Source organism: Harmonia axyridis, chromosome 4 (genome assembly GCF_914767665.1).
Source record: "Harmonia axyridis chromosome 4, icHarAxyr1.1, whole genome shotgun sequence".
NCBI lineage: Eukaryota > Metazoa > Arthropoda > Insecta > Coleoptera > Coccinellidae > Harmonia > Harmonia axyridis.
Window position 1 is genome coordinate 9,768,733 of NC_059504.1, and position 22,982 is coordinate 9,791,714.

Sequence of the window (22,982 nt, forward strand, 5' to 3'; positions counted from 1 at the left end):
CGATACCGTAAAAAATTGGAAATTTGTCTAGTATTGTAAACTTCTTTTTGTTCTGATATCATCTAAAACAGCTTGTAGCTCTTCATCTTCAAACCTTCCTTCCAGGGATGGAATAAGTGACTTTGCTTCTTCAGTACTTTCAGGACATAAGTTAGCAATAGCAGCCAATTCAAATTTGTGGAGTTTCTTCTGCATCAGTAAGCTGCCACAAAAAAAAAATTAATTTAAAGGACACCATGAAACTAAATGAAGTAAGAAGAGAAATTCTTTCAAGAAATTTAATTTTAATATTCATCATTCAAGAACTAATAACATAAAACAAATTTATCCTATATTTCTCCTTTTGAATACAAAAACATTAAGGGCCAGTTGCACCATTTGCCTAAACATTGATTAAAATTTAAACATCGATTAATTTCTGATTTCTTTTGAGAAATCATAGAGTAATCAACGTTTAAATTTTTAATCAATGTTTAGGCAAATGGTGCAACTGGCCCTAAGAATAATCATATATGTTTGAATGGCTAAATTGATTTGATTCATTTTTTCTCTATATGTCATGAAGAATACAACATTATTATTAAATGAGTAGACATTATTAAATAATAAAGTGTTTGAATGAACTCACTTTCTAACAGCAGATATAGTTTCTTTATTCTTGAACTTCCTGAATCGATTTGTATATGTTAGGGTCTTCATAAATACATCAGAGAATTCTTGTTCTTCTTCAGCTGACTCATTTTGTGCTTTTCTATGTTCAAGTAACATGTGAACTTCAGAAATCAGGAGGGTTTCTGCATTCTCAAATTCTGCAAACAAACCAAATTTGAATATTAGGATATCCTCAACTTAAATTATATTGAAAGAAGAAGAAATAATGTTTAAATATCAAGTGATGCATCAAGTACTTCTCACCTAGAAACTCTTCTCTATGTTTTCAATTGAAATATTGAATAGAGGCTGAAATAGAATAAAATGGAAGCAGTTTTCGAATCTAGATATTCCTGACTTTATTATCAACAAATATAAAAATGGCAAATATAATACAATATGTACATTAAATAAATTGATTCTTCCGCATACATTTTTTCTTATTATTAAAATATATATTATGTTGAACAAGAAGTTCTATGGTTTGGTAATAAATCCTTCTTCAACTAAATAATCATATAGCTTTCTTGTTTTATTCACATCAATTTTCAATAATCTTCTAGCAGTTTGTAATTTCAGGTGACCCATCTTCTTATTCTCAGCAACCAACAAATTTTTCAATTCAAAGTATAGTGTGGGAGTTAATCTGACAGTTGAACAAAGATCCATCTCTTTCACTGATAATTTTTCGTATCCAGGCATCCCCAAAATATCTAAAGGTGCAAATGCAGGTCTCCTTTTATTCACAAAAAACTCAGTTGCTGAAGGAACATTTGGTTGTACTTGCTTCCAATTGTATCTACTTTGTTTTTGAAAAAGTTTGAGATCTTTCTTGTATTCTTCATGTTGATTCTTCAGTTTGTGATATAATTGGGCGCCTCCTAATGTAGTTATTCCTTTTGATCGAAAATCACAAAGTCTAGAAGGAAATATTAATATGATGAAAAAAGTTTATTATCTGTCATTTACAAAGTATTTTTTACATAATTCATATTTCAGATAATTCTATAACATGTGAAATTAATTTTTGTTGATATCTTGGTTGGTCTCTTTCAAAAATGGTTTGCATAAAGGAACATAAACGTGGTAAATAGCAGTGGTAACCAGGAGAACAAGCAAAGGATAATGTTTTTTAGTCTTCTTCAGTATCTTTGAATTTTTCATATTTCCAAAACTATATTTCATAACTAGCAAATAATTGGCATGAATATTCTGATTTAATTCAATGTGTCATCTTGAAGTTTGATTGATGAAAAAGCCAGAAACAGATGTTGCAATTGTTAATTCAATCATTAAACATAGCAGGGCCAGTAACAAACATGATGTAGTCCCAAAAATTCAAATAATAGAAAGCTCAAAGAGGGATTCCAGTTCTTTCGTTGAATTCTAGTGTTTGGAGAATAAATAAGGTATAATTTCTCATTTAGAAGATTATACCCTAAGTGTATAACTCTGGAACTGTCAACAAGACATTGCCCACTTATAAACGTACCAAATATTTGGATCCTGAACTTGCCCTGACAATTTCAATTCTGGTTAAGAATTATTATATACAGGATGGTCCATTGGATGGACTGAAAGTATTGATTTTGAACTTGAATTTGTCATTGATGACTTGAACCCAATTGTTTGAGACCACTATCAGCTCAAAACACAAATATTACTGAAATTTGTACAAAACAATAGCTTGTGCTGTTACCCTGGATCAAGGATGCAAAATTGGTACTGAGAGGACAACAACAAGGACAAAAGATGTTTTTGCAGATAATCTTCATTATATTCTTCATGGAATACAATAACCCAGGAATCCAAATGGGTATGTATGTAAATCTATTCAATATTTACCTGGATATGTGCAACTTCAATTCTCCAATTCTATGCAATCCTTCCAAAATAAATTCAAAATGCTCAGGTTCACATAATTGCATGAATCTGATTAGTTTCATATAAACAGGTTTAGTAATCGTTATATCATATCTACTCAGCCAACTTAAACATTTTCGGGTTAAAATCAGTCCATGTTTTCTCATAATAGCTTTCCACCTTTGCCGTTCTCTCAATCTCCTGTTATAGCTCTCAATTATAGCACATTGCAATTTTGTCATCAAACTGTAATGAGGATCTGATTCATCTATAGGTTTCAAATTTGATAATAAGTCCTCTGCACTAGTATCATATTCATATTCAAAGTCTGAACGAGCAGGATTGTAACCTGCCATTGCACTGTAACCAGTGGTGTTGGGTTGAAATCTAGGAGGATCTTCAGTGTTATTTATTTTCAACCTATAAGGCACAATAGGTTCGGCAAATACATCAGTTTGGGTCTCTTTAATTTTGGGAAGTAAATTTGATCCTTTTCTCTTAAGATAGAAATAATCATAATGATCTTTGACTTCATTTAAAGTTCTTTTCGGCAATTCATTGGCAACTGCATTCCAATTGCCATACCTAGAAACATTTGAATTATTAGATATACCGATATCAGGACACAAAAGTATATTTTGACTTTTTCCAGTCGAGTTTAAGGATTAAGATTAGTTTCAATATACTACAGTTTAATTTTTATGAATAAATAAGTTTCAAAACATTTCATTTTGTTTTTAAAAACGTATATCTTTTTATGCTTACCTCAATACGGCTTTCAACATTGTTATTTCTTCCTTTGCTGTCCAATCAGAGTTTTCGAACAACACAAATGTATCTTTCAAAATTTGATAGTTATGATCGTTTTTATGAACAGAAAATTCGACACCATTACAAAAACAATGAGAACAAATGGGTATCTTACACTCTACGCAAAAGAAATGAGGCGCAACTAAATCGATAAGACAGTTCGAGCAAGACGCTTTAAATTCCCTTAATGAAATATGGTTGTTTGAATCGTTATCAACATTCATATTGAGCGTTTTTAACACTTCTTTCTTCTCTGAAATAACAAAATTCAAATAACAATATGGAATGGTTTGAAAACTATGTTATAACTTGCCTTTAGGAAATTGTAAATCTGCAGCGTCTTCTTCAGTTAGATCCATGTTCGCATTATGTGCCATTTTGCAGACTGTTTAATGTAACAAACAGAAATTGTTTGAAAAATTAATTCCACTATGGACGTAGACTGCTATAAAATGAAATTTTGTTTGAAGTTTAAAGCAATTGAGGTTAGGTATGTTTGGATTGGATTTGTGTCAGTTCACTGATTTGTGTCAGTAGTCAGTTAGTCAGTACTACCACAGAGCTAAACCACTGATTATGATTATATTTTCCTAATCTTCGATATGGAGGGTCTCGTTGAATACAATGATCGCTAACTCGGGTTGTGGGCCAGTAATGATTCGAAAAATATTGTGTGAAGGGAAATAATACCAACAAAAAATAGTGATTTCATTTATTTGAATAGTAATAATTATAATATATAATATAATAGTAATAGTAATAATTGAAAAATGATGCTGTATTGCCACAACTTTAATATAAATGTGGTTTTTCTCAACATATATCTACTACCTGTATTACACCAGACCAGATTGTATGTAAGGGTGTAATCTGAGTGTCATTGTCTTTCTGATTCTTAATGAAGTAATACCATTATATTGGAGAAAACAAATTTTTATTATATCATTTTCAATAAACTTGCACATTCAATTGTTCAAAAATAAGCGCCGAGTATGTTTCCAAAAGCAACTTAATTCATAGTATCAACGAAAAATATCAAGAATGAATATGCAGTTTTCAAAATCTAGAAAAAAATTTCCATAAGAAAATAGAGAATATATCATTTGCCAAAAATTACCTTGATTATAAGGAGATGGTTGAGTGCAGCAAGTGGTTTCAATTTCAATTTGACTGGACGATTCAAGTGAAAAAGAAACATTTTGTATATAGTTTTCACTGTTGAATCTTCAATATTATACCACCTATTCCAAAAAACTGCTTCTGCTATTGTAGAGCTCTGAAAGTGAAAGACACATCTATTTAATTGACAATTAATTCGAAAAATTGCCCAAATATAAGTTCGTCCCATGTACCAACTTAATCGTTTATTATTATTATTTTTTACAATTTATTATTAATATATCTAATGCAATGAGAATCGGAACACGAATGTGACACACAGGTGAATCAAATCATTAAAATTTTAAATCTCCTCAATTATTTTTTCCAAACTGAATTGTCCTAAACTAAACTCTCCTAAACTAAATTATTTTAACTGAACTATCTTCAACTAAATTTTCATGGACTAAACTATCCTATCCCCTTCTCCTCTGTTATGATGGATTTTCTAATAGGAGATTTTATTTGGAATAGCATGCTATCTGGACAGCTGTCATCTCTTGACATTTGACAAGTAGAAACTACGGCAGTATCTACTAAAAGTGGAACGATACAATGCATTGAAATTATTGAAATTTATTGCAAAAATGCTGAAAAGTCACAGTTCGCAATAGCACTTTTAGGTCGACCTGCAATAGGTAGTGATACTGGTGGAAAATTTTGAGGTTCACTCAAAGCTTTACATAATGGTGCTGCAACCATAGCTATGGCAGCAACTATGCTGAAATCATTTTCCATCGTTAATGGCATGCCTTCCCATGTTCACAATGAGATAAATATCCATTGATTGCTCTTAAAATATACTCTTTTTTTTAATATCCAAATGAAACATCTTATTGGAAAACCCTTTATTGTATTATATATCCTTCATTGAGGGAACCATACTAACCTCATATTCTAGGCGTTCTCCCAATAAGCATAATAAGAAATAGGGGAAAAACCATAGGAAAATATATCCAAGAGCAAAGAAGTCATTCGTCTGAAATCATTTCAATAATTTTAAAAATATGTTAATATTATATGGTTGGATTCATTTTAAATTTTGGACATGGAAAAATTCTAGTAGAATTGTATATAAATTATGTAAGTTGTCTGGTTGAAAAAATTAAGACTACAGTGCTAAAGATAGCAGATTGTGTGAAGAGTTGTCAGCTTACTCACCAAAGCGAAAAGATACATGTATATGGCAAGTATAATAGGTAGAAAAATTTGAAGTGGCAGGTGGTCATAACTCAGGCTGTTGTTCGACACTTGTATACATCTGAAATTTAACAATGAATGTGCCATACAAGGTGCCAAGGTGGCCCGAGGCAAGTTCCTACATTTCGACCAACCACAATTATTAGAGAACGAGCGGTCTCATAAAGGTACAGGATTGGTCACATTTTGTACAATGTAGTTTTTCTCTGATTTTGTGGATAATCCGTTCATTCACATTACCTTGTTGAACAATCGTGCGGAAATATATCAGCTTCACTCAGAGTTCATGGTAACATATCATTATTATACAGGGTGAGTCAATAGTGCTTGATCAGTCGATAACTCTTGGAAATATTGGGCTAGGAAAATTATTCAAATTTTGACGGAATCGACAGTACCCAACGCTCAGCGCATAATCGCGAGACTATTGATGGAATCATCATCAGTATGGCAACTAAGTGGTCCCTGCCATATACACCTATCACCTCGTTAGGGGTTTGTGACAACTTTTCCGTAGGACGGTTGGATTTATATCGTTTTTTCTAGAATTCCGCAGCTTTCGATTTTAACTATCGGACTAACATAAGCCCTATGAAATGTCGGAACTTGCTATGGCACACCTTGCATATTGAGTATGTTGAAAAATTCTGTATCTAAACCCTGATAAATATTTACTTACTCTGTTATTTCTCTATGATATTTTATCATAAATACCAATTGATCCCGTGAGAGTTGATCTTCAATAGAGAGTTTATTCAAATGACGAATAACTTTTCGAAATTTTCTTATTCGGATCAGAGTAAGATAATTTGTAATCAATGGGTTTACTACTAAAACCAACAAAATCGGTAGATATGATATTGAGATATATAATACACTCATCCTCAGAGCGAGTTCTATGAGAGGATGTGTCACCTTGAAAGGAAACCATAGAGGGCTGGAAGAGCCACAGACGAAACCATCATCTTCTTCAAATCCTGGATTATGACAGAAAATTCCAAACCAGTAAAAGAATATAGCTTGTATTGCCATTAGTGTTTTCCCAAAATAATAAAAAATGAAGCATAGTAGATCAGTTTTTCTCATCACCACTCTGCACTGTCGTGGTACCCCAAAACTATATATACTCAGTCGGTTGATGCTGATCAAATAGTTTTTTGAATTGCTGATGAAGATGACCAAGATGAGAAGTGTGGTAAACATTTGTATTAGAATGATGAAAGATTGAAGAGGCTGGGGCCATAGGTTACCTATAAAAAGAATAACACTGTAATTTTACACTCTAATTTACCATTTTTTCCTAAATCATAAAATATTCCAGGTCGTTGATAATACAGCTAATAAAAAGAAACAATTCTCTTCTCCGAATATGCATTGAGTTGCATCCGAGCACTTTACGAGAGTAGGTAAAGCGCTATCCAGGAAGTCCACTATACCATGGAAACTATTCAAAAATCCTTAGATTTGAAAATATTGGGGCTGGAGATTCTATATAAATTTCATGAAGATATGCATCTACAAAGGTTCAAAATTGGAAGTTTTATAAAACAAACGCACTACAACGTCTTAATCTTCAATTCTTCATCATGGATATCTGAATTTGATAAAAATCTGCTTTGAAATCGCTGGTGGACTCTTCAGTTAGGCAATTCAGCGATCTCTGCCTAAGACACCCTATCACACCGTCATGGAGAGGGGACTCTGCTGCAACGCGGAAACTCTAATTAACCCGCCGGGGCCGTAGTAGAGTGTGGCTCGACGCTCATAACGCCACCTCTCGGGCATACAGAGTCACTACAACATATTGAGTGAAGTGGTAAGTGAAAAACTCACGTTTTATTGAAATGTACACATGTCCTATAGATCCAATGACGAAAGGTATACCTAGAATAAGCGGTAGAGCAAATTTGATAAAATCTTTCAGTTCTATGGTCATTCCATTTCTTGGTAAAATATAATTATCCACAAGAATTTTTTTCAATAACGTGAGAAGTGGTAAAACTTCACGTTTGTATCCTATTGTTGCCATTTCAAAGATATATTTGATGTAGGATCGACGAATTATCGAAGAATAGGTACATACAATTTCCAGTTTAAATACCTAGGTATGTCATAAGATGATGAATTGATATTTGATTATTTCAATGGAACAAATGAATTCTTTTAATTGAAAATTGATGATCTTAGAATAAAAATATTTTGAGCAACATGACATCTCAATCAATCAACCCAGTTGAACTTTTCATGTAGGTATGTTCAAGATTAGATTTTTAGTCAAGTTCTATTCCTTATTTGATTCATTCTTTCTTCGATCATTGCAGTGCTATTTTATCAACTGGGTGTTAGGGGTAGATATTTCTAGGATTCCGGAAGGTCAATTCTGTTTTTGGATAGTTGAAGAAATTGAAATAATCTGTGCCTCTGATCACTGATGTCGACCCCCCTCTGACCTACCGATATACAGGAATGGAAAATTTGCTCAACGACTGAACGACTGCTATAGAATATACCTCTTCTTATTTCGATTTTGATCACAAGATGTTAGTCTTCCATCATTCGATATGTAATAATAATTTTACAACATCTAATTTCGTAAGCATTTTGATTGAGTTTCATTCCATCAATTGTTTGTTATGGAATGTATATCCCGTAACTATTTCGATAACATAGAGAATAAATCTGTGATCCGAATTGAATGTCATATTGATATAAGTTTTCAAAACTTCCTTTAACCTTTTAATTGGTTTTTGGAACACGTTTTATTTCTAAAGAAGACTTTACTTTTGATTATGAAACTGGCCTTAAGCTACGGTCAACCATTTATGTTACACCCTGTAGGTATAGGTAGCAGTAATTAATGAATACAGTTTTATTTGTGCTCAGGTGAACATGACCAGATTTGTAAAATATTTTCTTGAGGGCTACTTCGTTCCTAGTTGCAATAGTCTTCGTGAAATGGTGACGATCAGCTTCAAGTGTTGTAAATTTACTATTAATTGTGAAGAAATTATTTTCAAATATCCTTTTTTCCATTAGAGAAATAGACCAGAAACGTGTAAGTGCCTTTCAGAATCTGAAAAAAAAACCTATTACATATTATTCAAATTTATACACAAATTATATTACCTTGTAGAGAAAAATATTGTTGAGATATGAGACCGATTTTATTTTCAAATGAAATGGTTGCTGAAATTTACATAGGCTCATATAGTACACTTTTCTCAATTTTGTATCCATCCTATACCATAGTATATCGGTTAAAACTAAGTAGAGCGAATATCTCTGCAATGAATTATTCACGTACACTACAAATCGTTTCACTAAAAATAGTGAAACAATTTTTGCATCAAGTTCTGAAGTGATGATGTTTTTTAATTTGTTATTTAATTTAATCAATCACCTGTGAATTACCTACTTACCTCATATTCAAGATGTTCTCCAAAAGAACAAAGGGTAGTTGTTGTGAAAAACCAAGGGAAAAGAGCTACCAAAGCAGCTGGATCTTTTTGCTACAATATTCATACTTATGAATAGAAAAAACAATGCTAATAGCAACCTAACCTACCTCTATTAATTTATTTAAGTAGAGAGCCAATAATATAGGCATGAAAAAAATGAAGGGGACGTGACAGTATCCAACATCGTCATTCATTTTCTGGACACAACTGGAATAGTTATTTATAATACAAGTGCAGAAGGCATTGATATTCTTCCACGAGTTCAAAATTCAAAAACGAGCCACGAAGTGGCGAGTTTTGGAAAGAACGAGTGGTAGAATGAGCCTTTTGTACGAGTATTATACATTATTTTCTCTAATTCATTGCATTTTCGTTGAAATGAATGAAATATTTCCATAAATATAATTTAGTGATTTTTGCATTGAAAAATGTTGGTTGGCAGAACTAATTTCTTTAAGGCAAATTGATGAATTGACAGCTAAAGCCGTGGCGGAAAGTTCGGAGTACCAACATAGAATAATAAAATATAACCATGAAAACTGTGCGTTTCTGATATATTCTCGCACGATTTTGTTCTACAAGATGTGGAAGAATGAACGGAATAACCACAGAATTAGAGAAAATATATATCATACTTATCTACCTATCAGATGCTAAAACGATACTATATCGTATAAACAAGTTGACGAAAAATTTGATCTCCCTCCGTTGTAATAAAATTGCTCATAAAAAATGTTCTTTTGTTTTTGACAGATAGAACTATGCCCTCAATAATTCACTTGCAACAACGCTACGAATAAGAAATTTTGCATGAAGCTTGGAGTTGCCATTCTATACATAATTTTTCGTCAACAAACAGTTCATCTATGTACTTACTCCAAGATTTCTTCATGATACTCCAAGAAAAATCGTAATTTTGACGGATGTAGCGCTTCAGTGCATCCACCTGTCGATGTATATTTCATCATTATTTTTCTCAGTGTCCTCAGTCGGCGGAAAGTGAAGCCACATGCTGCCAAAGGCATAGTTGTCAAGCTGCAGAGTACAGGGAAGTAGAATGATGCAAGAATGATTATACTCATCAACAATATTTGCTCAATTCCAAAAGTATTCACTTTGAAAGGAAACCACAAAGGAAAAGGTAGATTGCATACATAACCTGCATCTCCAGCAAGTCCTGAATTCTTGCAAAATTTGTCGTCAAAGTAAGTGAGAAATACGTAGATGGCGCAGGCTACTCGGCATCCATAGAAGGAGGCTATAGTGAAAATATCTACTCTTTTCGCGAAAACAGCACATTCTGGTGGCACGCCAAATTTATATATTTTCAGTCTTCTGACATGTTTTAGGAAATTTTCATAGTTGAGGAAAAATAGAGCCAAGATAAGGAAAGACATTATGATCTGGACAACAAAGCTCAGAGAATCGATAGGTTCTGGCCATAGTCCACCTACAACAAGAAGATCAGTGCAATTATGGAAGGTACTAATTAAAATCTAAAATGTGAGAATGTGACTTTATGACGTTGACCCGCATAAAAATAAAGGAGACATTGTTTGTGAAGTTGTCAAAAACTAAAAAATAAATACAATATTTATTCAGATTTAACTCTGATTTAAATATGGGGCTCTGAAAATTGGCCCCCTCGTTCGTGCGACTTGATGCCTCTTGATCACTCTTTATGGGGCATTGGTTTATGACAAACCAGCATTTCCTTAATTCAAATATAGATTTTTCCTCGTCTTCAAACAATTACCTACATTGTGAAAGTCAATATTTTTAATTTGCGAATGAAAAAAAATGTTGGTAGCTTTTCGTTTTTCGCAAAAGAATTGATGATATGTTCAATATATTCACATATTCGCATTCAGAATCGATTGACCATTAAAAAAATATGAAAAAATATTATGAAGTATAGTTTGCACAAAAAAATTTCCGTTTTCAAAAACCTGAAGTTCAAATGAAGAAACAATTGGTGAGAAATTGTCTATAGACCTTCTGATTTTGAAAACTAGTCAAATTTGCAAGAAAAATTATTCTGGAAAAACGGTTTTGAATAAATAACATTCCTAACCTTGGTTTTTTTATAACATATTTTTATAGCCCGTGAAAAATGCTATCATATTGATGGGTCACTTCTCAATTCTGCTTGAAGGATAAGCCACAAAATCCAGTGAAAACACCCTGTACAAAGCACTGATATATTTTTTTGAGGATTCGTGAAAAAAAGCATTCCTAAAATCATTACAAAAGAGGTAAAACTATAATTTCGTGAAAAAAATCATAAACCGTCGTATAGGGCTGCCCTCGTCTTATTTGCTTCGAAAAAAGGAAGAGGATGAAGTGAATGTAACGGGTGTTTTTTTTCGGGTTATATAACATTAAGTTGGCATTACTGTTCAAGATGGCGACCGATTTAACAGCTGTCAAGTGATTTATTCTCAGTTTGGTTTGGCAATTCATCATGAATAGACTCACGCCTGAAAAACGCTTGCAAATAGTGCAATTTTATTTCGTAAATAATGGTTCTGTGCGGAATAAGTATCGCGCACTACGTCCTTTTTATTTTGTTTGGCGATGAAGCGCACTTCTGGTTGAATGGCTACGTCAACAAACAAAACTGCCGCATTTGAAGTGAAGCTAATCCTCAAGTGTATGTCGAAACACCGTTACATCCAGAAAAACTGACTGTTTGGTGCGCTTTATGGGCTGGTGGAATCATTAGTCCGTACTTCTTCAAAAACGATGATGGCCAGAACGTTACAGTCAATGGTGATCGGTATAGAGCCATGATTACTAACTTTTTCATTCCTGAATTGAACAACCATGATGTCCAGGAGCTGTGGTTCCAACAAGACGGCGCAACATGTCACACAGCACGTGCCACAATCGATTTATTGAAAGACACGTTTGGTGACCGCCTGATTTCACGTTTTGGACCTGAGAATTGGCCTCCAAGATCTTGTGATTTAAAACCGCTAGACTACTTTTTGTAGGGCTATGTAAAGTCATTGGTCTATGCGGATAAGCCACAAAGATAACATTCGCCGTGTTATTGCCGATATACGACCACAAATGTTGGAAAAAGTCATCGAAAATTGGAGGTCCAGGTTAGACTACATCCGAGCCAGCCGTGGCGGTCATATGCCAGAAATCATATTTAAAATGTAATGCCACAAGATTATCTTGCGGATAAATAAAATTCATGTCAATCGAATAATCCATCGTTGTTTTATTGCAATTCTATAGCTCTAAAAAAAACACCCTTTACGTTGGCCTGTGTTAACATAATGCACCATTGTCCGTTGAAAAAACGCATTGTGAACACAGGTTGCTAGAATTGATTTACATACTCACGTTTGAATGTAATATAAATATGACCAACAGCACCTACTATGATGAAAGGACCAAAAATCAAAGCCGGTAAACAAAATTTCAGAAGCAATTTTCGGTCAAATGTTTTATTATCTCGAGGAAAACACCAACATTCCTTCATTTTCTTTATGAGAGGTTCAAGAACCTTCAATTCTTCCAGTTTTTTCACCTCCAAGTCAACCATCGTAACTTAGTAGATGCTTTTTTATGAAACATATTACTTTTATACTGCGCATCTCATATCATATTCTATAGGTCATTAAAAAAAATGGGAGGACATCGAGAAAAAAGCGCTCAGCCTTGCATAACATATGATGAAATACATAAATTAGTTACCATAAATTCTTATGATTTTGAATTCCGACATTGCAGTCATGAATCAAAATAATTGTTTTCAATTTTTCAAGAAAATATTAGCTGATGAAGCACGAATAAATTGTCGTTAGTCGTTCATGGTTCATTTAAGGTTCTTCTTTGGCGAATCAACTCGCCAGACTTCCTTGAAAACTCTTGAAGTATTCATTTTAAGTATACGGTTTGCTTAACTAACCGCCACTATTTGTAAACATAGAATCGACTGAAATAATAAAAAATATAGGTTCTTATTTGAAAATCTTGAGTTATAATGAATTTGAGTTGTCCAAGTTCATGACCTTCTTATAAACACCCTGTACATATTTCGTCCAAACCGCATACAATCTTATAATACTTCGTATTTGCAGAATAGAAAAAGAAACAAAATTTTCGAAAAAACTTTTTCTACCGAAATATTAAAAAAAAATGTGAGTCCTCATCGCTACCCTTTTTTTATAAGAATCCCATTAACTTATGAACCATTGAGTTTTTTCCCAATGTATGGCATATTTCCGAAATTGTCTTCAAAAAAGCTTGATGATGCAATAATATACTGTGTGTGCTATTTGAAATAAGGAAGTAGTAGTCTGTATCCGGTATAACCGGAAGGTTTAGAGATCTGAAAATATTTTGTGATCAAAGATTATTGTCTCAAACCCCAAAATGCAAATTTTCAGCTAAAAATTATGATAAGTTATCCATAAACGTCTAATAGGCCATCTTGGTGAATCACCCTGTACAGCCAATACCATAAGTTGAACGGAACGTAAATTTTTCCCATTTCCGCTTTCACCGTTAGGTTCAAATATAAATACTCGATGCTTATTTATAACGCGAAGTTCAATCGAAATATATGCATTTTTCTTACGTGAAATTAATTTGGAAATTTTCCTATTTCACTGTTATTACAGCTGCTGTTGATATTGTGACTGGCCGAGATCGTCATTGATTCCGATTTAAATCTAAGAATAGGCCAGATATATTTATGGATCGTTTTTTAATTTTCACCTCGGTGCGCGTTTTGGGTAAATTTACAAATTACTATGGAGAATTCTGTTACAGAAGGATAACTGGCCAATTGAAAAGTCCCCGGTCTACCAACATAAAACACATTTTTTGGGCAAAATTCGATTTAATTATTCAACATAGTTGCCATAGTGATAATAGCGATCTTCCAACTTTTCGATACCATTTTTGTAGTACGCTTTATCTTTCGCTTTGAAATAGGCATCAGTTTCGGCGATTACTTCTTCATTGGCGCTGAATTTCTTTCCAGCGAGCATTCTTTCGAGGTCTGAGAACAGGAAAAAGTCGCCGGGGGCCAGATCTGGCGAATACGGTGGATGCAGAAGCAATTAGCAGCTGAATTCATGCAATGTTGCCATTGTTTTCATTGATTTGTGACACGGCACATTGTTTTGATGAAACACCACCACTTTTTTCTTCAAATGAGGCTGTTTTTTAACGTATTTCATCTTTTAAACGATCCAATAACGCTTTATAATCGCTATTGATGGTCTGGCCCTTTTGGAGATGATCAATGAATATTATACCTTGCGCCTCTCAGAATACTGATGCCATAACCTTGTCAGCTGACTGTTTTTTCTCGCTTTGGATTCGGTTCATCGTGTGCAGTCTACTTAGCTGACTGTCGATTGGACTCCGGAGTGAAATGATGTAGCTATGTTTCATCCATTGTCACATATCGATGCAAAAATTCAGGTTTATTGCACTTAAACAGCTTCAAATACTGCTCAGAATTAGTAACACGTTCTTGCTTTTCATCGATTGTGAGCTCGCGCGGCACTCATTTTGCACACAGCTTTCGCATGTACAAATATTCGCGAATGTTACGATGTACACGTTTAATATTATTTTGTGAACTTTTTTGATTTTTTCGTCGGTGACAGCCTCTTCTGGGGGTTCACTGCGTTCGCCATCGTCGATGCTCATTTCACCACATTTGAACTTAGTATACCAATCAATGATGGTTGATTTTCCTGGTACATACCCCGGAAACTCTTCATCAAGATCAACTGTATTTTTCCCTTCGAGAATCAATATTTCAACAGTACACGAAATTCTTTTTTTTCCATCTTTATTCAAATAACAAAAGTAGCTACACTCAAAACGCAATATCTCACAAACTAATGGTCGGACTGCTGTCAAATTTTGGAAAGTAACGTTCGAAGGTTGGTACTGACTAAAAATCATATGGATTTAATACTGACACCGTCATCTTTGCATTGGATCGGAGACTTTTCAATTGCCCTAATAGCTGATTCGTTGAATGAAAATTTTCAGAATGAGTGGATAGGTCAATGGGGACTAATACCATGGCCACCTCGTTTACCAGATATTAATATGTACTTCAGATTTTATATTATATAGGAACATATGAAGCTGGTTATGATTCCTGTTGAAATCACATCTCATCAACAATTACTTGGTAGAGTGCAGATACAATATTTAAAGGTCAAATATATTTTCGATTCTAAGAAATTCTTGTGACTTCGAAACGAATACGAATCGGATCTATGTTCATGGGAAAAAAATGTTAAGAATGAGTGCAGTTATCGTAGGTAATTGCACAAGTGCATCAAAATTACCGATAATTTTGCATGACAGCATGACAGCATGACAGCCCTCCACCTTCGGTGTCGGGCTCTTTCTCCAAAAATGTAAATGACCGAATGCAGTTTTTCAAAGAAAACACGCTGGAATGCGAAATTATCCGGTCATTTTGATGCACGAGTGTAATTCGGGGGAATATTTCCCGAATAAACTGTTACATCACTTGTCAAACTGATGTAGAATGGAATTGCCATAGATTCGAACTGTGTAAGATGCATAGAAACTATGCATCTATGAACAGAACAATTATCGCAGTGCAGCTTCGCTTCCTACAATGCAATTATCGCTGTAATTTTCGATAATTGTTCTCCATATACATAGAATTTTTGACCGGAGGGAAATATTCGCTGTAATTTTCGATAATTGTTCTCCAGATACATAGAATTTTTGACAGGAGGGAAATATTCATATTTCAAAGTTAGTGATAGAGCTTGTAGAACAAATTAGTGCAACTGGAAAATTCATGACACTCTACTCAAAATTTGAACTAAGAAAATACCAAGGAAAGTTCTACTTTTCCAGAAGATTCTAAATATATTTGAACAAATGAATCAAAATAGGTATCTAATGGTTCTAAGTCGAGTAGTTGTTTCGAGTATGTTTACTTTTAGTTCTACAATACCGATATTTTCTGATGAAATCAACTCATTTGTGCGAAAACAGTATGTCGTACAGTGTAAATGAGGAAATCCTTTCAAGAATGCTAGAGCGACACTGTCTAGACGTTGTTATTCGAACTCTGGAAAACCCGCGGATGTAACGAACATTAAGATACTCTCAGACGACGGAAGTGCCATCTTCGATTTTCCGTCGGTTGATGATTTACGCCAATTTTGCTTTTCTCTTGGGAAATCTGGGGTATCTATCATAACTATGAAATTTCCTTTAACTGGTTCTTTCGACTTAGCAGGAGTGCTTTGATGAAATTTTGATATTATTTTAAATTTCGAGTGGTTCGAATTGTCGGCTAAGTTGTTGCAATTGATGATTTTCTCTTTTGAAATTTATTATTTTCTTTATTGTATTAGAAGGTGGAAAACTAGCTGAATGGACTAGTTTTCATTTTTTTGTTAAGGATCAATTCTAAAAATTTAAGTAAAATGAAACAAAAATGTGGAAGAATCATTGAAATATCTCTAGAAATGAAAAAGTTATGGGACTTTGAAGTTGCGCTTGGAAGAATAATTTCATAGTACGTGTAAGTGTCGTGACGTCACACACTAGACGACTGGTATTCGCAGAGTGCTTACGAACTCATTAGTGTACAATCACTTGTGCCGTTCGTGTCGTGTTTTGTTCGTTACACGATGGCTGAAATAACTTACTATATACATACATAAATATCAATTACTTTTTTTTCTTTTTACTTTTTACTCCTCAGATAAATATGTTTTGCCATTGATAGATTTCAACAACCAGTACTCAACTACAAACTGTTTATGAAACGTTTTTTAAATAAATCATCGTTATAAGTTGAACCATGATGAAGCAAACTCGAAATTAGATACTTACTTGAAAAGTTAAACTCCTTTTATTTCTGCACTGACATAAGATGGATTTGAAGAAAAAAACTCCATCACTGTGAATATATCTATTTTAGGCAAATTGTCACTTTGTCCTTTCACGAAGCCTTCTTCCATTATGGTGACATAAAAACATAACTCGAGTTAAAACTACACTGTACAACTACAAACGGCGCGAGAGCCTTGGCGCGGCTAAGTATTTAAACGTAATTTATGGTGTAGCGATCACAGGCAAGAGCCGTGACGTCACATACCAAAGACGTTCCGCGCTAAAATACGTAAATTTAAATAATCTATTTTTCAGTCATTTATTGATGGATTTTCAAAATGTTTTCACTGATTTATCAGTTTTGCTCTATATTTTAATTCTATCGTATCAAATATAGTATTATCAACATCACTAAACTAGTCCATTACAGACTTTGGATGGCAGGTTGAAAGAACTAAAACTTTATATTTATGCTTTTTATGGTAAAGGAACAGTAAACAAATGAGGAAAACACTAAAGTTAATTCCATGCACCATTCATGCACCAAGCAGTTGGAACATGAATGAAAGAGTGATTGAATACCTGACATACTATTCTGTGGTCTTCAAAAGTTTCTTACTTCACGTGAATTTTTTTAGAATGCCATCTTAATAACACTTCACTCAATCACTAAAAACATTCTCTTTTTATAATTTATATTCGAATATACTCGTCAATTTAGTCACTTACAAGAGTCACACATGTACTCTAATATTCCTTTAACTTTTCAATATCTTTTCTGTCGAAAAATTCGTCTTTGATGTAGGAATGAGCTTAAAAATTGGTTGATCACTTCTTCATTCAAGCCTAATTTATTTCCTTAACATTCTTCTGGTCGAAGAGATTTTTTCCTCTGCTTCTAAGGACTTTTTTTTATTTCCAATCTATAGATATACCTAATGTTGTATGCCAGGACCTTTGTCAGTTGAGGTTTGAGTTTTTTGCCACCTGCACCTATATTGCGTGGTATTCAAGATTCGAACCTGAAAATTTGAAGAATCTAGATTTCTCCTTTCCAGAGTTATCGTGTTTACGGACGAACGGAATTTGACCAAAGAATTGTCATCAGTGCGTCGAACCTCATCCATCGTTTGGAATCATTCCCTGTCCAACAGCCATACATAATATATGTTAATTTTTCGGAGATCGAGCAATGATAATTTAATTCAGTATAAAATCACGAAAAACTGCAGCATACTAGTGAATCATATAGGGTCTAAAATCTACGAAAGACAACATTTATGTTAATATCTACTCTGAATGATCCCAATAATAACTTCTCAATTGTTTAAGTACGTTATTAGAAATACTCTGTTGGTATTTGAGAATGTCGACTATCAAATGATAAGAAAATTTTGTTGTTGAGACATCACTTCTCAGAAACATGAAGAATGATCTATTTATCAATGATATTCGTACTATTCACAGTTCATTCAGAATTAGCATTATATGAACAGAGATATTCGTAACGTTCTACGTACTAACTGACAAAGAAACACGAAATGGAGCTGTTTAAATTAAAAAATTTTTTTGGTAAAACGTTGATAGTACAGATGATGATTGAAATTTGGAGAAAAAAACGAGGGGTTTACAATTTTTTTTAATGAATTTGTTGATAATGTGTTTGTCTACCGCGATTATCTATACACTCCCCAATACGTCTCGGCATTGATGAATTAAGATGGTCTATTTCTTCTTGAGGGATACTATCCCAAGCTACCTGTACTTCATGTCTCAGAGCCGCCAAAGATCGTGGGAGCTGGGGTAAATTTCCAAGGCTTCTACCCATGATGTCCCAAACATGCTATAATGGCGAAAGATCGGGGGATCTGGGAGGCCTTGGAAAAAGCTTCACATGGGTCGCTTTGAAAAAGTTTAAATTAACTCTGCAAACAAGAGGTTTACACAAAAAAACCTTCACAATTTTTTCTTCAAATTCAATCATTTACTCCTTGCTATGCTATCTATGTTTACCAAAAAAAATTTAAATTTAAACAGCTCCTTCTGGGTGTTGCAGTTTCTTTGTCAGTTAGTATAATTTCAATCAAAATACTGACAATTACATTCAGATCGAAATAACGTTCTTTCCAATTGTTGGTGAACCGAAAAAAACTCTCATACGAAATTTTAAAATTAGCTCAAGATGCTGAGTGAAAATGATCTGCAAAAAAAAAGTAGAAATTTGTATTAAGTATAGAGAATATGAAATACTAATATTCTCAAAGGAAGTATTATGATGTAAATATAATAAAATTAACTCCGTAATAATCTATAGATGCTTCCGGATTAAGTTCCATTGTATTATTCGTAAAATTTGGAAGTATATCCTGAAAATTTTGCGTGGATGTCGATACGCCCACATCCTACGAATTGCTGACACTTCAATTAAGGAGAAACAAGAGCCATAAAACATTTGAATTATTTGTATCATGATAATATTTGTGAAAGATGGCTTTAAACTTGAAAGAAGAATTTCCCGGAAGCGTTTGTAAATTGAAACAACCGTTTTCCCATTTCCTCCCCATCAAATATTTTCATAACTTTGATTGAAAGCTTGCTTAGGGCTAAGAAACAACAGCGGTAGACATAGATGAAGTCTCAGGTCGGGCAGTTGAGAAAACATGTTCAGACAGTAATTTCTTATAGTGAATGTGAATACAATTGGAGAAGGATAAAATGAAGTTGTACGTTTATTTTCTCGATAAATGATACATGAATTATTGTGTTATGGAAATTATATAATAATTTTATTATCTGCACTGAATGCTTCGGTTGTTGACTTTCAATAATGAAACTTCAAAGTCGTCGAACTAACAGGTCAATTGAAAAGTCCCCGGTCTACTATAGTAAAACACATTTTTTTGGCAAAATTCGATTTTATTATTCGAGGGCGATGCAGCGATTATAGCAATCTTCAACTTTTCGATACCATGTTTGTAGTACGATTCGTCTTTCACTTCAAAATAGGCATCATTTTCGGCGATTACTTCTTCATTGGCGCTAAATTTCTTTCTAGCGAGCATTCTTTTGAGGTCCCAGAATAGGAAAAAGTCACTGGGAGCCAGATCTGGCGAATACGGTGAATGCAGGAGCAATTTGAAGCCCAATTCATGCAATTTTGCCATTGTCTTCATTGATTTGTGACACGGCGCATTGACTTGATGAAACAGCACCTTCTTTTCTTCAAATGAGGCCGTTTTTTCAACGATTTCATCCTTTGAACGATCCAATAACGCTATATAATAATCGCTGTTGATGGTCTGGCCTTTTTGGAGGTAATCAATGAATATTATACCTTGCGCATCCCAGAATATTGATGTCTTAACCTTGCCAGCTCACTGTTGTATTTTTTCTCGTTTTGGATTCGGTTCATCGTGTGCAGTCCACTTAGCTGACGGTCAATTGGACTCCAGAGTGAAATGATGGAGCCATGTTTCATCCATTGTCATGTATCGACTGGAAAATTCAGGTTTATTGTACTTAAAGAGCTTCAAACACTGCTCAGAATCATTAACACTTTGTTGCTTTTGATCGATTGTGAGCTCGCGCGGCACTCATTTTGCACACAGCTTTCTCATGGGATATGATGTACACGTTCAGATGATATTTTCACAATGTCTGCTATCTAGATCAACTCCACTTTACGGTCATTCAAAATTATTTTGGGAACTCTTTGATTTTTTCGTCGGTGACAGCCTCTTTTGGGCGTCCATTGCGTTCGCTGTCTTCGGTGCTCATTTCATCACGTTTAAACTTAGCATACCAATCAATGATGGTGCATACCCCAAGAACTCTTCATCAAGCCAAGATATTGCTTCAGCTGTATTTTCCCATCAAAGAGCAATTATTTATCAGCATACGAAATTCTATTTTTTCCATCTTTTTTCAAATAGCAAACGTAGCTACACTCACAACGCAATATCCCACAAACTTATGGTCGGACTGCTGTCAAATTTTGACACGTGTCGTTTGATGGTTGTTACTAACAAAAACCATATGGATTTAATACTAGCACCGCCATCTGGGCATCAGACCGGGGACTTTTCAATTGGCCTTCTATAGAAGTAGCAGAAGAATCAGCAGTCGAACATACATTTATCATCTCCATGTACCAGTCAAAGACTCACCCTGTATATATCAAACAATTCATAATATTCTGTGAAAATAAGGAACCATTTTACAAAATTTGCCGTATTTTAGTTTATATTTCCCTTCGTTCAATGGAAATCCTAAAAAAAAATTAAATAGGTCATCAACCCACATGTTTGGTACCTACTACCAAAAATTACATGAATAAGCACAATTTTCCAGGATAAGCTTTCAAAGGTTTCATAATTAACAAACACAATTATTTATTCAAACGACTTTGAACTTACGATAGCCAAAAATTCATTTCTCCGAACATCGAAACAAATAATGAAACATATTGATTCCGCATCGATAATTTTCAGTTGCGGTATCTGGTTCTCGAGCGTTTTATATGCAAATAATATAATACATCGTTTGTCGGGTAGTTAACAAGCGTGCATTCGATACAGCGATAATTTTTCACCGCAGCTCAAGTTCACAGCCTACTCTGTCGAACGTCGAACAATCGAAATCACAGAGGCCAGGAATTATGCGATATCAAAGATAAGGTGTAACAAGAAGAAGTTTCGTCAATTAATAAGCACGGATTAGAGCCTGATACACATAATTTATGATCGTATGATAATAAATTCATTTGTTTTCAATTTACTCGACGTTGGCGACGCAGTTGGCGGAAGATGCCGAAGGCAGTCGACAGAGGTCGTATCGCCGCGGCGCCAACTATACCAGTTTTCTTTCCGACTGTCTGTCGATAGGATGCGGGGCACTCTTGATAACCCGACATTTCGTTTGCGCTGATCTCAACCACCATTGGTTGGAAGATTATCCGGCTCGAAGGACCAAAAAATTTCAGTTGTAGCGGACAAAGTGAACGATTTTCAACTGAGCGTTCCATGCCGGACGATAGTTCGAATACGACAATTAGATTCTGATGGAACGCTGTTTTTAACTGTGTTTTATTTTAGTTTGAGAACACTATTTGAGAGGAAAAGGAAGAGTTTCTGTTTGTTGAGGTAAGTTTTATGGCGAATTATAAAAGAGCCTGGTTCGTCCAATCAGCGAGGTTGAATATACACTGATGTCACATATTTTTCAGTAGCTTGTTTGTAAACAATTAGAATTATGATAAGCCGCTCGAACTCTTGGATTATATTTCCATTGAAGTGGTGGGGCTCATTCAGTGAAAGAAAACTTTCGATATTTCAGAATCAGAATACAAATCAAACTGATTTTTAGGGCAACTCGTGAAAACCAAATGATAGGTTTTAAAACTTTCATATAAATACAAACATAAAAAGAATTAACATTCAATAGTCACATAAAAGTTCGAATAAAACGATAAAACTTTCATTCAAGTCAACATGAATAGATTTTATTGACTTGGTGGAAGTCCATTTAATTGATATTAAATATGAATTATTACTATTTCTACTATTTTATTATGTAAACAACAATTTTTTCGCCACATAGTAGCTTCTTCAGATTCCTCTTGTTCAATATCAACATGAATAGATTTTGGAGTGCCTGATCCGTCCCTTTAGCAGCTCTGAAGGTCCGAATTCTGAAAGTCCAGATCTGTGAACCAATACGAGAATTTCAACATTCATCAACAATTTCTTAACTCCGAGATAATGAGTTAAGAAAGAATCGGTGAAATATCTGAACATTATCCGCATTCCCAAATGTTGTGTGTCTAGGTCTATGCTTGTTTTCGTAAGATGTGGATATTCCTCATAGAAGTTAATCTCCCTTTATCTTGCCTTGAGGCTGAATCATTGATAACTTCTCTCAATTTCTATCTACCAAACATCGATACCCACTTGAATATAAATGCTTGTA

The 22,982-nt window shown here is 34.1% G+C and overlaps 5 protein-coding genes across 5 annotated transcripts in view; 1 reads left to right on the plus strand and 4 right to left on the minus strand.

The window, feature by feature from the left end:
* Positions 1-27: 27 nt before the first annotated feature.
* On the minus strand, positions 28-768 carry LOC123677808 (DNA-directed RNA polymerase II subunit Rpb4). The gene is made up of 2 exons (XM_045614521.1): positions 629-768; positions 28-202 (listed from the first exon to the last, which is right to left on the minus strand). Exons 1-2 carry the CDS (start codon positions 766-768, stop codon positions 28-30), a joined length of 315 nt encoding a protein of 104 aa, XP_045470477.1.
* Positions 769-993: 225 nt separating this feature from the next.
* LOC123678935 (transcriptional adapter 2-alpha) lies at positions 994-3,845 on the minus strand. Its single transcript, XM_045616210.1, has 4 exons — positions 3,638-3,845; positions 3,280-3,577; positions 2,497-3,099; positions 994-1,570 (listed from the first exon to the last, which is right to left on the minus strand). Exons 1-4 carry the CDS (start codon positions 3,699-3,701, stop codon positions 1,129-1,131), a joined length of 1,407 nt encoding a protein of 468 aa, XP_045472166.1. The 5' UTR covers positions 3,702-3,845; the 3' UTR covers positions 994-1,128.
* A 217-nt stretch (positions 3,846-4,062) lies between these two features.
* Positions 4,063-22,982, minus strand: part of LOC123678936 — a 74,020-nt gene continuing 55,100 nt past the window's right edge. The window contains exons 2-6 of the mRNA XM_045616213.1: positions 6,362-6,932; positions 5,644-5,743; positions 5,372-5,461; positions 4,442-4,600; positions 4,063-4,387 (exon numbers count right to left, since the gene is read on the minus strand). Coding sequence (XP_045472169.1) covers positions 4,334-4,387; positions 4,442-4,600; positions 5,372-5,461; positions 5,644-5,743; positions 6,362-6,932 — 974 coding nt within the window. The 3' untranslated portion in view covers positions 4,063-4,333. The remainder of the gene's footprint in view (positions 4,388-4,441; positions 4,601-5,371; positions 5,462-5,643; positions 5,744-6,361; positions 6,933-22,982) is intronic.
* On the minus strand, positions 7,088-10,669 carry LOC123678937. Its single transcript, XM_045616214.1, has 5 exons — positions 10,017-10,669; positions 9,248-9,347; positions 9,102-9,191; positions 8,809-8,964; positions 7,088-8,755 (listed from the first exon to the last, which is right to left on the minus strand). Exons 1-5 carry the CDS (start codon positions 10,535-10,537, stop codon positions 8,696-8,698), a joined length of 927 nt encoding a protein of 308 aa, XP_045472170.1. The 5' UTR covers positions 10,538-10,669; the 3' UTR covers positions 7,088-8,695.
* The window catches only part of LOC123678934 (high affinity cGMP-specific 3',5'-cyclic phosphodiesterase 9A), a 146,021-nt gene continuing 144,853 nt past the window's right edge, over positions 21,815-22,982 (plus strand). The window contains exon 1 of the mRNA XM_045616209.1: positions 21,815-22,156. The gene's annotated coding sequence lies outside the window, so the exon portion shown is untranslated. The remainder of the gene's footprint in view (positions 22,157-22,982) is intronic.

What these genes read in the sequence shown, in the direction of transcription:
- LOC123677808 (XM_045614521.1), bottom strand. Translation starts at nt 768, where the DNA reads ATGTTACTTGAACATAGAAAAGCACAAAATGAGTCAGCTGAAGAAGAA. An exon ending in ACTATATCTGCTGTTAGAAA is followed by an intron (nt 203 to 628) that starts GTGAGTTCATTC and finishes TTTTTGTGGCAG; the next exon opens with CTTACTGATGCAGAAGAAAC.
- LOC123678935 (XM_045616210.1), bottom strand. Translation starts at nt 3,701, where the DNA reads ATGGCACATAATGCGAACATGGATCTAACTGAAGAAGACGCTGCAGAT. An exon ending in AGATTTACAATTTCCTAAAG is followed by an intron (nt 3,578 to 3,637) that starts GCAAGTTATAAC and finishes TTGTTATTTCAG; the next exon opens with AGAAGAAAGAAGTGTTAAAA. An exon ending in ATGTTGAAAGCCGTATTGAG is followed by an intron (nt 3,100 to 3,279) that starts GTAAGCATAAAA and finishes AAATGTTTCTAG; the next exon opens with GTATGGCAATTGGAATGCAG.
- LOC123678937 (XM_045616214.1), bottom strand. Translation starts at nt 10,537, where the DNA reads ATGTCTTTCCTTATCTTGGCTCTATTTTTCCTCAACTATGAAAATTTC. An exon ending in TATCATGAAGAAATCTTGGA is followed by an intron (nt 9,348 to 10,016) that starts GTAAGTACATAG and finishes TAACTATTCCAG; the next exon opens with TTGTGTCCAGAAAATGAATG. An exon ending in GAGAACATCTTGAATATGAG is followed by an intron (nt 8,965 to 9,101) that starts GTAAGTAGGTAA and finishes AATTCATTGCAG; the next exon opens with AGATATTCGCTCTACTTAGT.